General features: G+C 39.2%; 1 protein-coding gene across 1 annotated transcript in view; it reads left to right on the forward strand.

Moving 5' to 3' along the window:
• Window positions 1–876: 876 nt before the first annotated feature.
• The window catches only part of LOC103607889 (SLIT-ROBO Rho GTPase-activating protein 1), a gene marked incomplete at its 3' end in the record, with an annotated part of 70337 nt that continues 53199 nt past the window's right edge, over window positions 877–18014 (forward strand). The window contains exons 1-3 of the mRNA XM_008592349.1: window positions 877–901; window positions 3351–3546; window positions 8819–8981. Coding sequence (XP_008590571.1) covers window positions 877–901; window positions 3351–3546; window positions 8819–8981 — 384 coding nt within the window. The remainder of the gene's footprint in view (window positions 902–3350; window positions 3547–8818; window positions 8982–18014) is intronic.

Below are 18014 nucleotides of genomic sequence, written 5' to 3' on the forward strand. Positions count from 1 at the left end.
TGTTGTAACCTGCCTATCCTTTACATCTATTGTGATCCTTTACTCATTTTTTAAACTGGGTTTTTGTTTTATCATTGAGTCATAGGAGTTCTTTGTATATGCTATACACAAGTCTCTTATCAGATAAATTCTTGATTCACAAGTATTTTCTCCTATCCTATGGGTTGTCTTTCCACTGCCTTGGTGATTACAGCTATGTGTGTTGTAACCTGCCTATCCTTTGGGGCGTTATGTCTTTCATACTCTTCCAGTCTGGGACAGTTTCTGTTCCTCTTTCCATAGTTTCCTGGTATGTTCTTTTATTATAACACTGAACACACTGTATTGATATTATTGGTTGAGGATTTCTTCTGGTCTTCCTTACCAGAAGGAGCTGTGTCTTACAAATCTTTGTATCCCCAAGTGCCTAAGACTGACTAATACAAAATGCGAGCTCAGTAATTTCCTTGTTCAACTAAACTAAAATGAACCTTGAATCTGAATAAAATGAACCAGGTCAATACTTACCCAAGAAAACTAATAGAAAGGGCCTTCGTAGACAAAGTGTCTTCAGGAGTAGGGAAGCTGCAGTACCTTGTGCAGAAATAAGGCTCCCAATTTTTTTAGAAATCACTGCTTGAAGTTATGCTCTCACCAGTTCCAACCCTAATGATTCTGTGGTTCCTGTGATGACAGTGGCCTCCAGCTGCAGCCACCTGTGGCCCCACAGGATTCATACAGTAGGCCCCAGTGCACCACGGACTTCTTTGATCTGTTCTGCAGCAGACCAAAATTTATATGACTGAGCATTTATTTTACTCATTTGTTTGTTTATCTAAAAATCTTTAAAATTCTTTGGTGCCATATAAGGTTAGCTCAAACCAAGGTCATGTTAATATGGCCATGCCATTCGTGCAAGGAGGTAACCCACTGTATTGTGCTGCCTTGTGGCTCTGGTGCAGTGTGAGGAATCCAAAGGTTTTCTTTTCCTAATAAGACGTTTCTAATGATAGCACTTTCTTTAAAGATGATCTTTTTACAATCCTTCCCTCATTTGTCCTAAACTCTCCTAAAAAAGAGGTAATTGAATGGATTCTCCTCCACTTTTTGCAACATATTTTGTTTTCTCACAAAGATACTCCAAATTCTTTCCCTCTCCATTTTTTTACTATTGTAGAAAATGCTGCAAGCAGCCTATTTTGATTGGAAAATTACAGGTAACATGAGTAACAGTTACTCCTCATAAAATGAGGATGAATATTTAATTGTTTAAATACGGTCCTTCTCAGAACTCCCTAGTTCTTGATTTTAATACTGATGGAAGCAAGAGAATATTTAAAAATGAGACCCAAGAAGGAGCCCATATGATTTTTGTGTACCTCTGATGAGATTTGTACTCTCAGCCATTTTATTTCTCATTTGACACTAAGGCAGGTTAACAACAACAACAACAAAACAGAGAAAACTAGTTGACAGCCTGAGATGATTGATTTATGTTCTTTTAGCACAGCAAGATGTGCTAAAATTACTTCATCTTAAAAACTTACTGGGATTGCTGAATGAGAAATACCCCCACCCTTGATTTTTTTATTTTTATGAAACAAAAATAGCTCTGTATTTTGGAGAGAGTTGGGCAGACATGCTGATTTAATACTGTATTGGAAAACACTTACTTTGATTGACTAAAAACCAGATGCTGTTCGTGGTAGTTAAAAGCCTATAATAATGTGTTTACTCTGGTGTTCGTCATACTTCTGTGAGATTAGTAATAGGATCCCCCAATCTAGAGGTGGAGAAACCAAGAGAGGACACTCGAGGAATACTTTGCTATCTTTCCCCAGGGCTCCCCAGAAATGGCATTGCCTGGAGATGACCTATTGAGGGCAAAGATCTTGTTTCATTAGTTAATGTGTCTTCTTTGCCAGGGAATATGCCTGGTACAGTACAGGTGCTCAAAAAATGTTGGATGGACGCAAGGAGGATGGGAAGCATTTGATGAGTCAGACTGACAGATCAGGGTTAGAGTTGTAGGGGGAGGGGTACCACTTACTAGCTGAAGTCCTTAGATAAGTATTTACTCTCCTTAAACTTCAATTTATTCTTTGTAAAATGGGAAATAATACTAGTACTTGCTGCATTCGAGCATAGAATAGTAAACATTACATTATTGTTAGCTATTATTAAATTGAAAACATTTCCTAACTCCCGATTCAGAACTTGACTGCTCTGCTATTAATGAGCTTGATTAAACATGGTCAAGTTTATACACATATGTTGTCAGCTAATTCCTTCTCTATTGAAAAGGAATAATAGGAAGAAATTGAAGAGGTGTTATTTGAACATTGATTTCTACTAACTCCGCTGAATTAGATTCAGCCCTCACTTTTAAGGAATATGCACTGATCCTGGGGAAGATGAAATAAAGTTTTTCAGCATGAATATTCTTGTCTTTGGAGGTTAACCCTGGGTCTTAGGACAAAAACAAGTCAGTAGTTATTAGTTACTGAAGATCATTTTCAAAACACACATGTCTTTGATACGGTTATTTACGGATATTTTTGCATGCCACATTTTGCTTTTGTGCTTTTGCTAAATCACTAAATGACTAACCATATGTTCCTAATATATTAAAATTGTCGATTCTTTCAGGATTATGTGCCAATAAAGGTGTTAATTTGAATAGTGTGGATTATGTGTATCAATAAGGATGTTAATTTGAACAATGTGTAAAAAGTACAGGCCAAGTGAAGAGGCCTTAATATTGTGAACAGAATAATACAGTGGACTCTGAGGATTGCCCTGTCATGAATGGATAATTTGGATTTAGAAAGAAGTTATTTTTAGGCACAGCATTCCTATAAGCCCTGAAGCTATGTGTTTTACAAACTAGAAATATATGCACTAAATAAAAATTACCAGATGTCAGTTTCTATATGTGCCAACTGGCAAATATATCCAGAGTCTTTACGAAATGATTCCCATTTCTTTGCCATTCAAACTCAAAAGAGATAGTTGAGGTAAAAGACTGTTGAAAAAATTATGATATTCTCAGCTACCCAAAGATGTCACATGTGATGAATTGTTATCTGAAAGCCTTTAATTTTTTTTCCTCATGACTCTATGCGTGTTTGTGGCATTACAAATGTTACCCATTATTTCTACTCTAAAATATCATATTCTTTTCTGAGGCTCATCTCGTTCTTTTAAAGGGTCAGCAGACATATTATTTAAAGAGCCAACTGGACACAGCATTGTAATAAAAGTCCAATACAAAGCTAAATATATCATAGGCTTCGTTACGTATATCTTGCACATACCAGTACACCTCAGTAATTTTCATAAGATCATCAAATGGGTTCTCTTCTCTTTAGAAATTCGAGCTCAACTGGTAGAACAACAAAAATGCCTGGAGCAGCAAACGGAAATGCGAGTCCAGCTTCTCCAGGACCTGCAAGATTTCTTCCGAAAAAAGGCTGAAATTGAGACGGAATATTCTCGGAACCTAGAGAAGTTAGCAGAAAGGTTCATGGCAAAAACAAGAAGCACTAAGGATCATCAGCAATACAAGTAAGAGAGTCCTGACCCAAATTGACCTTTCCAAGGTGATATCCTGCCTCTTTACTACCCTTAGCTCTTTTAGATTTTTTTTCATTTTTGTCTGAGAAGCTATTAGTGGGTATATCCTTATAAATAAAAGCAACCCACTATATTTATAATTTATGGGCATCAATTTATCATATTTTAAGTTAATAGCATTCTCTTGACATTTTTCTCTTTCCAATACATATGTATTTATGGCTAACTTTATATATAAGAAGAGAAGATGTGTATTTGTAAAATTCTTAATTATAGAAAACTTGGAGTTGATGTCTGCCACAAGTAGATAATTGAAAGGGCAAATTTTAAATAGCTGTTTCTTCCAGCAAAAACTTCAGGATTTCTGTAGTGATTTTATAGGAAAATAAGCAATAAGGGTTGCTTGAGTTTAGGGCTCCCACCCCCGCTCCACCCATTACGTTTGTGGTCATTGCAATTGAGACTGATTTAAAACAAGAGTTTTTAGTAAAATGCTTATAAGTGACTGCAGTTAAGCCTGACATTAACCGTAATTCATTTGTTTCAAAAATACACATAGGTTGTTGTGATAATGAAATTTATAATTTAAGTCCCGGAGACAGACAAGTGAGCAGACAACTCCAATCGGGTATGCGGGTGCTCAGACAGGGGCAAGGTTTCAAAAATACACATAGGTTGTTGTGATAATGAAATTTATAATTTAAGTCCCGGAGACAGAGAGACAAGTGAGCAGACAACTCCAATCGGGTATGCGGGTGCTCAGACAGGGGCAAGGGTGGGACACCCTGGACAGACCTGGTGGAAATCTGCTCTATAGCAGTGGTGGGGAAGGGAAGGTCCAGTGAAGGTCCTAGAAGAAGTGATGTCCAAGCAAAGACCCAGAGGGCTAGTTGGCCGGGGAAGGGGAGCAGAGGAAGATATTCCAGACAAGCGGAACATCATGGGTAAAAGATCAGAAGGGAAGGGGTGTAGGGCAGTTTGCAGAACAGAAAGTAGTCGTGTAAGGAGCTGGTGAGCCATGTGGCCACAGGTGTAAATCTGAGTACATCGTGGAGGCCTTTAGACCTTCCTGTGCAGTCTGGACCCTTTCCTCAGGACAGGAGAAACCTATAGAGAATTTTAAGTAGAAGGATTACCCCTTGCACCTGGGTTTTAAGATGATGGTGAAGACCATAGGTAGGATCGTGGACTGTAGGAAGATAGAGTAGAGGGAGGGAGATCACACAGGGGGCTCTTGCAGTCATGGCGTGAATTAGCAGTGCTGGAGACAGAGAGAAACAGATCTATTGGGGAGATATTCAAAAGGCAGTGCAGACTTTCTTTTCTGGAAATACAGCAGACAAGATAATATGAAAAACACTTCTGCTACAAAACTCCCAGAAATGCTGGCTAAAATATAATAGATGTCCTTTTAAATGTATAACTGAACTCACAGGAAATAAAGGGGAATTTCTAGGGGCCGAAAAAGGAAGAGGGAACTGAAAACTGAACTGGCAGTTGTATCTGCCCTTCAGTCCCACATGGTGACAAAAAATGAGGGCTGTGCATGGTAAAGATTTGGAACTGAGGGCTTCCCCACCACCAACCCTATCGCTGTGCATCCCTGGACTAGAAGAGCTACTATCTCAGTGAAATGGTAAAACACAAAACCATCTGCCCACCTGCACAGGGGACAGCCAGAAGATCTGTCCTCTCAGCCTGCTCTCCAGACCTTTGGCTTTGCAGTTCCATTTTACACCCCTCCATGACCTTGGATGGGGAGGGGGAAGTAGGGTGGGAACTCTCCCTGGGGTGCTTTTGTAGAAGCAAATGCAAAAATGCACAAGGAATTCTCTCTCCCTCCCTGTCCTCCTCCCTGTCCTCTCTCCCTCTCCCCTCCCCATGACTTTAACCTCTAGTGTTGGTCCAGCATAGACATAAATCTTAATGATGATTCCCAGGGTAANTAGATGTCCTTTTAAATGTATAACTGAACTCACAGGAAATAAAGGGGAATTTCTAGGGGCCAAAAAAGGAAGAGGGAACTGAAAACTGAACTGGCAGTTGTATCTGCCCTTCAGTCCCACATGGTGACAAAAAATGAGGGCTGTGCACGGTAAAGATTTGGAACTGAGGGCTTCCCCACCACCAACCCTATCGCTGTGCATCCCTGGACTAGAAGAGCTACTATCTCAGTGAAATGGTAAAACACAAAACCATCTGCCCACCTGCACAGGGGACAGCCAGATCTGTCCTCTCAGCCTGCTCTCCAGACCTTTGGCTTTGCAGTTCCATTTTACACCCCTCCATGACCTTGGATGAGTGGGGGGAAGTAGGGTGGGAACTCTCCCTGGGGTGCTTTTGTAGAAGCAAATGCAAAAATGCACTCTGTCCTCTCAGCCTGCTCTCCAGACCTTTGGCTTTGCAGTTCCATTTTACACCCCTCCATGACCTTGGATGGGGAGGGGGAAGTAGGGTGGGAACTCTCCCTGGGGTGCTTTTGTAGAAGCAAATGCAAAAATGCACAAGGAATTCTCTCTCCCTCCCTGTCCTCCTCCCTGTCCTCTCTCCCTCTCCCCTCCCCATGACTTTAACCTCTAGTGTTGGTCCAGCATAGACATAAATCTTAATGATGATTCCCAGGGTAAACAAATATGTCAAATGTACTTGATAGAGACTGGGGATGGAAAGAGGATTCTGGAGCCAATACTCTCCTCACATTTATAGTATCTGTTCCTTTTTAAAAGCAATTGCAAATAAGAAGACAGTCCATTCGTCCATTCAGTAAATATTTCTGAGTGTCTTCTTCTGTGTTTTGCACTTCGTAATTGGTTGTGAACTGTCTGGCCCCTACGTGGATGGATGCCCCTTTTTGTTTTTCTCCTGGTTTGTTCAGTAGTTTTCTTCAAAAGATAAACAACTTGAAATCTTATAAGACTTGAGTAAGTTTATTATTAAATATGGGGCTGAAGATAAGATGGATAATAAGTCTGTGGAAAGGATCAACCAGGATGAGGAAATACTTAAAGACAGGCTTTATTAAAGAGTTGGCCAGGCCTGGGTTTGAACACTGGCTCCACTCTGATTAACTTGGTCATCAAGTTACTTAACCTCTCTGAGCCTTAGTTTTCTAATTTGTAAAATGAGATTTTATGTCCAATAAGTGAGAAACATGACAAAGTCCTTGATATGATTGGTAGCCAGCATGGGATAAGCACTCAATATTCCTCTCCCCTTTACCACACAGATGTTGTATCTTCAGCACAGTAACATTAGCAGTCATTTAAGCTGGCCTCTAAAATCTAGCTCTTTTTCAGTTTTGAGATGCTTCTTGTTTAGAACAGTCTTTGGCCTAAAATTGCTACTGCATAATTGAAAGACCAAGGCTTGGATCAGCCTTCCCGTGCTTAAAGACTGTCTCTGACGCTAGCTTTTGTCTTTGTCAGATCACTGTGCCTTGCTAAGCTTCAGTTCTCTCATTGATAGAAAGGATACAAGGAATCTCTGCCTTAAATGGTAGTGACAGGGATTAAGTAGAGTTAATGTCTGTAAAGTCTTCAGAGCAGCCCCTGGACAGAATGGCTAACTTCATAAAGCACTTATCATGTACCTAAGGTATTATAGGAAGCATTTAAAAATATATATTAACTAAAATAATCCTCACAATAATCTTATGAGATAAGCACTGTTGTTTTACCCATTCTACAAAGTAACTGAGGCATAGAGAGGTTAAAATAATTTGCTCGAGACCATATGGCTAGTAAATGATAGTTCTGGGATATGAACCTGAACAGTATAGTCCAGAGTCCACAATCTTAACCTGTTTCATAGTAGGTGCTCAGTAAATGATAGCTGCTTATTATTATTACTGATATTATTATTATTATTATTACTACTATTATTAAGGCAATAATAATAATGTGTTTATTCAATAAACAAAATAACACTTATTTAGTGCTTACTATGTGGCAGAGCACTGAGGGTACAAAGAAGGATGAAATGTTCTAAAAAAAAATGTATGGGCTACTTCAGCATAAGAGATATACATAAATGTTAATATAAATAAGGTAACATTGACCTCTGGGGCTGGGTAGATAGAGAATGTCAGTAGAAATGCTAATGTTACCTGCCAGAGAACCACTGCCTTGCCTGATGGCTTTGAGAAAAAACGTGGAGGGTATAATTCTTAGTGTGCCAGTGGGGAGAATGGGGGCTGCTCTCAGAGGTGCAAGTGTTAGTACCTTAGATAGGTGTTTCTTCCTACAGCCATTACTGTTTCTGTCCTCTCTTCCCTTTTCTTCTAGAAGGGGTTTTGACTTGATGTAGTATTAAATCATGAATCTGAAAGAATTAATAGCAGAAAGACCTGACAATCATTTCTTTCCTTACTTAATAAATATTCAGGGTCATAAATGATCGTGAATAACAGGAGAGTAACATATCTGATGAAATGTCACTGTGTCCCTGAGTTAGGATAAACATTCTGTGCTGTTTTTGCAAGTTTACACCTAGTTTTTAAAGTAAAAAGCAAAACATTGTACTTTGGATTTTTTTTTTTTTTTTAAACAGTAACATCCCAGTTGCTCACTGTTCTTGTTCAGAGTTTTTACTTTTGACTTGATTATCTGGGATAGAGCAAGAAGCAGTTACAAATGCGAAACAGTTTAGTGGGTTTCAGTAGGACATGTGACAAGTCATAAGCCAGCAAACTTCTTGGTTCTTTTCATGAGCCTTGAGACAATGCCATAAAGTTCTGGTTCCCGGGAACACTTTTTGGGAGGCTGGAAGTTATGTATCAGGGGAGTAACAAATAACCCTCAAGTTTATGTTCCATGGAAAGCATAACTAGCCAAATTGCTTTTCCAACTACTGAATATTCAAAGCAGACTTTGTATGCCGTGGCAAACCACAGTCGGTCAGTGTGATAGTAGTCAGTAGATTTTTAAATAAACATGAATTGCTTCTTCAAAGGGATGTTTAAAGCCAAAAGCCCGCCCAAGCACTGTGTATGTTAGGGTCCCATGGCCTTGTCAGGACTGTGGGTTTTCACCGGTGTTCTGGTCCAGTTTTTTCCTTCTAAGCCTGGAGAATTGCTAGCTCTGTGCCACCCACAGGCTGGACGGCTGTTCTGCTGGCTGTTGAGTGTCCTGCTCTGAGAAATGCTCAGAGCAGAAAGAACAGTGACAATACTCATCTTTTGTGACTCCTTATTTTGCCTTGGTGGCTTCAAAGCTGATTGGGGAAGCTTTGAAATGGGTGGTAATTCTCTATCTTCACTTCTTAGGAAAGACCAGAACCTGTTGTCTCCAGTGAACTGCTGGTATTTGCTCCTGAACCAAGTGAGGAGAGAAAGCAAAGACCATGCGACCTTGAGTGACATCTATCTGAACAATGTGATTATGCGGTTCATGCAGATAAGCGAGGATTCCACCAGGATGTTTAAAAAGGTACACTCACTAAATCCTGCCACAATGTGCTTTCCGATTACCACTTGCCTGTAACCAGGACTGAGAATAGTGTCTGAAAAATCAAAATGAGTGAACATTTTAAAGACAAAGAATAAAAAGTGAAACCTGAACAGGCCTACTTATAGAGTTACGAATCACTGAATCCAAGACGTGAACATGTGAGCAAAATTTTGAAATAAGATGTACCTGCAAATTGCACTGAACAGACTGCCTGCACTTATGAAAAAATCAAACCAGAGAGGAAAAGCCTCACATTCTGTGTTTTGGGCTCCCACATAATCAGAGGCTTTTGAAGAACTAGATTACCACATGTGCTGCTCTCTCTGGAAAATGTTATCATGATTTTTTCTTACTCCCCACCAGACCAGCAGCAGAGGCTGTGAGAGAGTAATGTGAAAAAAATTCTGCAGGACACAGAAAATTCAGTTCCTTACATGCCACAGAGCTTCCTCTTTCCCAAATCCATTAAAAAATAAGAACAGGACTTTTAAGCCTTCTTATTGTTACTAGTCTCAGCCAATGCTCAGCAATTTTTTGGTTGTTTGGACATTTTCGTTGAGAACAATAACAAAACTGGACCATTTCCTGTGCAGAGAATGCAGCTACTTGCCCAGTAAGACTGGCTTGCCTTTTTCATGTTTCTAGGACAAGGGTTTCTCCCCGCCCCCTCAGCTTTGTGCTACAGGTAGTAGTGTTTGGTGCCTATACCTATATCCATACCTCTCTCCAGTAATTAATCATTAGTTTCAGAAAGTAGGGGGAGAAAACACCCTGTAGATTAATGACATATTTATGTTTCAAAGGGGCCCTTTAAAACAAAGATGTTGTGTTAAGCTGGCCAGCTGGAAAACTTCTTGGTTGATTTGATGTGTCCACATTAGATTTGATTTCTGACCTAGAAATGGAATTTAGCAAGCTCTAAGTCATCTTGGGCTCTATTAAATAAGAAAAAAAAAGTTTCAAACAAAAGAGAGATTTTAAAAATTGGAACTAAGGAGCATATTAATGGACAAGTGACTGGGTAGAGAAATATCCTATGTATCTTAAATAGTCGAGATTTTAAAAAGCAGTTTAGACTGAACTGTGAAAGTGCAGTAATTTTCTTGTACAGCAGCCCTTTCTGCAGAGACCTTATTTAGTTCAGGGTTGTTTTTTTGTTATTGTTTTTTGTTTTTTCTGAATGTTTCACATGAGCAGGAGAATCTGTTGTTAGTTGCTGGAAAGGATACAAAGATAAAGAAAACCTAGTCCTGGTGCTCAAGGAGGTCACAATTTATTCAAATTTGGATGGCATCCCAGGCTGCTGGGACCAGCCCCTCAATTGAGTTCATTTATTTACCTATTCAACAAAACACCTTTAAAATGCCTGGCTGGGGAAGCAGAGTTAAAAGACGTGTCCCTGCTTGCAAGGAGCTCATTACAATAATTAAGTTACCATACTAAAGGGCACACCACCCGCTGTGGGAGCTTGAAGGCTGATGATCTTAACCCCACCCAGGGGCCAGGAAACTCATCACAGAAGAGGGAGCACTTGAAGTGAGACTTGTAGGAGAAAGAGGCATTCATTATACAGACAAGGACAGTGAGCTATTCCAGGGAAACTGAAAGCATGACATGTTCAGGGAAAGGAAAGAGATCAGACAAAGGGTTGTACGGGAGCACGTGATGGGATGTGAGACTGGAAAGGACAGTCATATAAGAAGGTGTTGTGAGGCTGCTGCCAGAAAAGGAAGAGAATACCCAATTGAGAATTTAAAAGGGGGTCTTTATTGGCCAGCCAGTGACTGTCCCTCCAAGAAAGTCTTGGAAGAGAGCAGCCCTGACTTGAAGTTTAGAGGGTTTTTAAAAAGGCACATTTTTACATTAGTCACACAGTTAAAATTATCAAATAGTCACACACTTATAGTTATCATATAGTCACACACATACACACATACCCTCCTGGCTTGAGGAGGGGGTTTGGGGAGGCCTAGTGCAAGCTGATAACAGAAGCTGAAACAAGCCAGTTAATCGCTCAGGGGCAGCTTGGGTGGGGAACAGCAAGCAAAATTCAAACTTCTCTAAGTGCAGGCTAATATTTAGCTTTTAACTTCTATCAAGGGGGCTGAATTGCTGAGGGGGATTTTCAAACAACATTTTTTAAGCAATTCAAACACTATTTAAACTTAATCAATCCACCTTGTCACACAGCAAGCAGTTTCACAGAGCGAATTTCGTATGTTATGAAAGTGGGGGTCACCCTTTTTCAAAGGGACTTTGTATGTCTTGCTAAGATGTAAGCCTTCATATTTTGTAAATCAAAGTCAAGGACTTGATACAGTTGATAGAGCCCTACAGCTCAGAGTCAAATGGATTTGGATTTGAATCCCAGCTCTTCCGCTTACCTGCTTCATGATTTGGGGAGAGGATTCAAGATAGTGCTCTCCACTCTGGAAGCCAGTGAGAAAGGCAAGCTTGGGCAGAGGAAGGAGCTCTGGGGCTGGAATGGCCTTTGAGTTGTCTCACATCCATGCAAGGAGGCCTGGCGATTCTTTTGCAAGCATTGGATTTGGACTGCTCTTGCGGAGGGATTAAGTAATCTTAGGGTGAGGCAGCTTTCTCTGGTGGAGGGTAATTCTCAAGGGTAGTTCCCAGAGGAATCAGCTGTGAGTGTCAACGGCCAGCAGCCAGTTCCCAGTAGTTGGAGGAATAAGTCCCTGGCTCTTGAAGAGAGGTCTGGGGAATGTACAGTAAATACACACACATGGAAAGAGGGACAGACAGACAGACATGCCTGCTTCTTTGCTACCTGGCAGTTCTCTTCTTATCCAGATATTCTGGGGCTCAAAGAATTACAGTCCTTGGTGTTGCTTTGCCTCCCATGGATTTGTCCCCCCTCTTCCCCTGGGTGATGGAGCTGCAAAAGATTACTCAAAGTCCATCTCTTCTGAGCAATGAGAAGCCCCAAAGGGGTTAATCTCCTGGAACCCTCAAGAGAGAGGCATTCCTTCCTTTTGGGATATTAACCAAGAACTGGGGTTCTCTTCCTGCATTTATTCTCCAAACCAGGAAGTTACAGGAAGAGAACATAGGTGGGGTTTTTGCTAAGTATAGTTTAACAAGTTTAACAATAGAGGCTGGTAACATTCAGTAAAACAAGCAAGGTGACATTCCATAATTCAATTTGCAAGAGGTTAAGTTGATCCACCAACAAAAGCTTGATCTTAGCAAACATTCTCTCTCCTCACAGCAGGTTCCCGGTATCTTTACATATCAGTCAGTAACTTGTCTGTCTTTGAGCCAGCAACATTGCTGTGTTACAACTCTTTATCTTACAACAGAGACTTTTAGCCTGGGGAAAGTTTCCTGTCTTTCGCAAGTTTAACATTTTATATGTACTTTTGGGAAGCTAAACCTGAAACTGCAGGGTTCTGGAGGCCCTGTGAAATACATTTGCTTCATAAATATTGGTATTCTCCACACCTTGGAAACTGCCTATTTACAATGGATTCCTGGTTGCTTTGGCATTTAGAGGGAGAAGGTCCCATGCTTCCTGAACAGCCTTCTCACTCCTAAGCATTGCTGACCAGCTGGAAAGGGAGCAGCCATTACACTGACAGGTATCATATTCTACCTTCCTCAAGCAAATAACAGCAGATGACACATGTTACCTTTCCATCTACACTACTGCTGGAAAAAGGAAGAACAGAGGCAGAGGGCAAAAGGAAGAGACGAGATCTTATTGAAGAGCCAGATAAACCCACTAGGACACGTTTGTCATCTGAAAGAAAGGGAAGCCAGAGTCTGTCTATCAAGTCTAAAGAATTTCAGGTTCCTTTAGATTAGAAAGCAAGACTAGTTTTTTCTGCTCCTCCCCTCTTTCTTTTCCCTCCATCACCAATGTTCCTTTTCTCCAGCTCGTCTTCCATTGTTATGGTTCTAGGTTTGAAGGCTATTTTCTGTGAAAATGGAAAGGAGTCATTACAGTCAGTCTGAAATGGCCTTTAGAACTGCTGTGGAGTCCTTAGTGAGCATAATGCTTGCTTTCTTGGAAGAGAATTTTGAGACTTTCTCAGTTTTCAAAAATAATCCCCATGTCTATATGGAGATCCAGATACATACTGTGTGCTTGATGGTTTTGTCCTCTTAAACAGCTGTGTCTTTTATGACAGAGAATCCTCAGAGAATTACCCAAACTGTTCTGTCAAATAAGGAGTTTGGTGCAGGTAATTCTAGGAATGTTTCTGTATCCAAATGGATATAATGATCAAGAAGACTTGTAGGAATACCTAATTCCATGCATTGTTATACGGAAAAACTTCAAGACTTAAATCTTAATCAAATCAGAACCAGTTATAGAAATAGTTGCCTAAGCTTAACAGAAAGTTTGAATGGGTAGCAAAAGTGAAGCTTTTTAAAAACAAAAACAATATCCAATTATACAAATATTGATTTTTTATATTTAGTCCTTTAGAGGTCTAAATGAAGCCTAATGGTCAGAATAACATAGTAATTTAGCTTTTAGGCCCTAAAACCAGATGTTTTAGATATGAATCTTGGCTTTGTCACTGTTAGTGACAAAGCCATGTGGACTTGGGAATACTTGTAAACCTCTTAAGCCTCAGTTTCTGTATCTATAAAGTGGGATTAGTAACCTATTCCAGATAGTTATATAGAGGATTCGTGAGTCATACATGGAAAGCAACTTAGCCCAGTGTCTGGACTTAATAACTCCAATGTAACATTTAGCTAGTACTTTTATTACTATTTATATCATAAGCACTTATTCCATATGCCAGCAAAAATTATGTAATGTGAGCTTATACTAGACATTATTCTAAATGTGTCCTCATTCAAAGGAGAATGTGTTGTTGTGGAACGAACTTGGCAAGAAAGTCTTCAGACACTAGGAAGGGTTGGAGAGTCAGAAGGTTTATTACACATGTGGGACCCAGGTGAACTTTCGTCCTGAAACCCTGGGACCCTGAACATGAGTTTAACAGGGCTTTTATAGGCAAGTTTGTCGGGATGCATAAGCTTAGGTTTAAACTTGTATTTTAGACAAGCAGCTGCTGGTTTCAGCTCCTTCTCACCCACGTGACTTAGGTGAGCAGGCAAGATTACAGAAGCAGAAATGCTGGCAGGCAGTTGATTATTAACTAGACTGAGTTCTGGGGGCCCTGGGAGATAAGCACATTTAGTTACAGAGGCATTTTACAAGTTAGTCAGAATTTAATTTTGAATTTTCTCAACAGTGTGACACAACTGTGTGAAAAACACATCCAGATCATCACATTTTATTTGTTTTTCTCTTATTATGAAGTTTTGAGCCATATATATTTGTAAATGGGCCCTCACATCATTGCGTGTAGCTCAACTGAATTTTGTCCTCACATTTCAACAATTAGGAAATTAGAGAGTAACCAAGTAAATGCTGAAGCTGGTCAGTACTTTGCGCCTCTGAGAACCCCACAGCCTTTTCACGTGAAGAGTCTTACCTTTGAGGCTTCCCTGATTACTTCATTCATTCTACAGTAAGTTATTCAATTCCAGACCCTGCACTGGGTATGGACAATGTAAACATGTCCAAAATAAACATGGACAGGCGAGGACTCTGCTATTACTCTCTAGAGTTCTAATTTCCCTTTTTAGGAGAAGGTCAGAATTTGGGGACTCCTTGTACACAAGGGTTTGTTTCATGGTCAACCCTCACTTCTTTCCCAAAGAGCAAAGGCTGATGCTGGGCCTCTTGCCCTGTTCTCCAGCCCTGCCTCCCACGGTCATGAGATTTTGCAGCCTCCTTTCCGTTACTCATGCTGAAAGAGAGTGTTCTGCATCTGGTTTGGTGCTGTAGCCAGATATGTGCCACTTAAATGCTACACATAAAAATGTAATTAATGTCAGCAGTCACAGTTGCAGGGCAAGCGACAACCAGCTTGCAGTAATCACTTTATTTAAGCACCTAATCACAAGATCTTATTTACCAATTTTAAGAATGTTAGTAGAACTATGTAGTTTAGAGGGAGTTCCATAAAATGGTGGCATTTGAATATGTTAAATTAGCTTTGTTTGTTTTAAATAATCTTGAAGTCTGTTATTTCCCCAGGGATTGTTTTCAAATCATTAATGTTTTTGCACAAATATGTATACAAGTATAATTTGTTCTGTTTCTCCGCCAATAGTCATGACATCTGTAAGCTGCCACTTACTGAGTTTTAACTGAGCACCATGCATTACATCTTTCACAAATTAGCTCACCTGTCCTCACAGCTGCCCAATGAACAGGTATTATAATATACATTTTAGGGACGGGGAGCAAAAGCTCAGGGATGTAAGCTGCAGAGCCAGGCTGGCTAGTATGTATTTTTGTCTTTGTCCATATATCTTATAGTTCATAGCTACTATGGATTCTTTTGGTATTTTTTTGGTGGTAATTGGAGATGTCACTTAATGCATAGGGTCAGAAACTTCTGAGGAATGTGACACCACGGTTCTTGGCCCTATTCATTTCTTTTGAAAATCCTCAAGAAATATTCCTGGGATGAGGCAGCAAAATCTGTCAGTCATCTGAGTTATAGGCATGGACTCAAAGCAGCAGACACTGACCCCAAGCCACTGAGAATAACACCTGTTTGGCATAAATGCCATAGGTTATCAGATTCAGATTCACAGGAATTAAATTAACCCACTTTTGGTATTGCTTATTGTGTGGCTTAATCTAAAAGGAAGGAGCAATGACTAGTAAGATTCACAGTCATTTTTTATTTTGATCAAAACCAGCCATATTCTATATAAATACCACCATATGAAAAAAAACCCAAAAATACAAAGACATTTCATGCAGTGGGGAGGCAGAAGTTGTACTTTCAAGTAGACCACTTAAAATAAGTTAGTATTCAAACAGTAGCTTTAGTATAAGTTAATAAATGATACCAGTCTACTGCAGATCTCCAAGGCCCTGACCTTCTTTTGGGAAAGAAAAAAAAAAAGTCCATAAGTTATAAAACATCTGAAAACTACCAATCTATATATGAGAGAGAGAAAGAGAGGGTTTATTTCTTTTTGAATTTAAAAATATATATGTTCATTGTACAAATTGAGAAAACACTAAAAAACATAAAAAGAGAAATAATTACCCATATTAATACTACCTACTGTTAATTTTTTGGTCTCTATCTTTTCAACACTTAAATGTATACATAGATATGTATAGTATACAACATACATACATATGTATTTTTAAAAATTGAGATTTCATTGCATATAGCTTGGCAACCTGCTATTTTTATGTAGAATATTATTAGCATTTCTCATGTCTGGAAATAGTCTTTTAAATTAGGATACTTCATGCCTGCATAGTGCTTTACGATCTGTAAGGTCATGTTATTTCCCTGTTGCTGGACATTTAAATCTTTCACATATCTATGATGTTTTTTTCTTATGCTGCATTTTTGAAGTAGAATTATTGGGTCAAAGGGTAGCCATAGGATTTTGTTAGAATTTCATGTCTTGGGTGAAATTCTTACCTTTTGCCTTTCTGGAGTAATGATGGTTATAGCTGTGATTTACCAATAAGTAATATATTCCCTGAAAAATAAATTGACTATTTTATTAGCAGAGAGCTACCAGATACGATTTAGTATGCTTATGCAACAGTAGTAAATAATATAACAAGAGGAACTTTTTCAAAGTATTTCAGTGCAGTGTAGCAGAAGAATTAAATGGTATTCCGGTAGCCTCCAGGGGCAGCTTAATTATTGATAGGGCCTAGATAAATAAGTAAGAATAGTTCAAGCTAACACTACCAAGCTGGTTCTCTTGAGTTTTAAGGGCTAGCCTGTTTTTTTTAGAAATAAATCAAAACCAAACTGTCATTTCTTACAGTGATGTAATTTTCTGAAATATTCTAGAAAATATTTCAAATTTGTGCTTACAAATTACTAGTCAGGATGGCAGACACATATTAAGTGCTCAATGAATAGCAGTTGTTGGTGCTGCTGTTCTTGGATTTAAATTGTTGCTTTTATTACTTAGAAATAACAGGACATGTGTGATTGGCCTGGCTATAAATTTAGCAGGTGAGTTGCTATATAAAAGTATTCACCATCAGTTCGGAAGCAGGACATTAAGTGGATGGTATATGTGTGTCTCCTTGGAAAATTGATATAATAATAATAAAACTAATGTCAGCTAAGTTGAATGTTTTGTCATGCAGTATGATACTTTGGTACCAACACTCTAATGTTAGTAGTTGAACCCATAATTTCATTGAGAATAGTTTTCAAAAAGCATTTGAAAACCTATTTTTGGTATTAAAAATCTGGAAATATAAATTATTATTATTTTTTTCATTTTACTATATCAATATACAATGTAGTTGATTTTCATGTCCCTTTACCAATTTGGAAGTATAAATTATTTTTAATGGGTATCTCTGAGTTACTTTTATTTCCTTCTGTTTGCTTATCTATAATTTCTGTCTTTTGTACAATGAACATATTATATAAGATACACAACAAAACATGTATTATAAACTAAAACCTTCATGGAAAAACTTGGTCCAGAGTATATCAGTGTTTACTGTAAAGAAGTGGGAAAACTATGTTCAGTAAGTAATCTATCCCCAAAATGTTATTGACTAATGCAGAGTTGGCCTATTCCCCAGGTCCAATTACATATTTCACTTTGAATATACAGTATTAGGATGATTAAAATGAGAAGGCATGAAATCAGGGAACTTATGAGCAAGACAGCAGCTTGTACATGGGTTCCAACCACCTTATCTCCCAAATTATCTGTGAAATGACCAATCAAATGCCTAAATAGGAAAAACTAGAATGATCTTTCTAGGGCCGGCCCAGTGGCGCACTGCTACAGTGCACCGCTTGGGAGCGCGGCGGCACTCCCACCGAGGGTTCAGATCCCACATACAGACCGGCTGCTCACTGGCTGAGCGAGGTGCAGGCGCGACACCGAGGGTTGTGATCCGTTGCCAGTCACGAAAAAAGACAAAAAGGAAAAAAAAAAAAGAAT

The sequence above is a fragment of the Galeopterus variegatus genome, unplaced genomic scaffold, assembly GCF_000696425.1.
Source record: "Galeopterus variegatus unplaced genomic scaffold, G_variegatus-3.0.2 Scaffold7808, whole genome shotgun sequence".
NCBI lineage: Eukaryota > Metazoa > Chordata > Mammalia > Dermoptera > Cynocephalidae > Galeopterus > Galeopterus variegatus.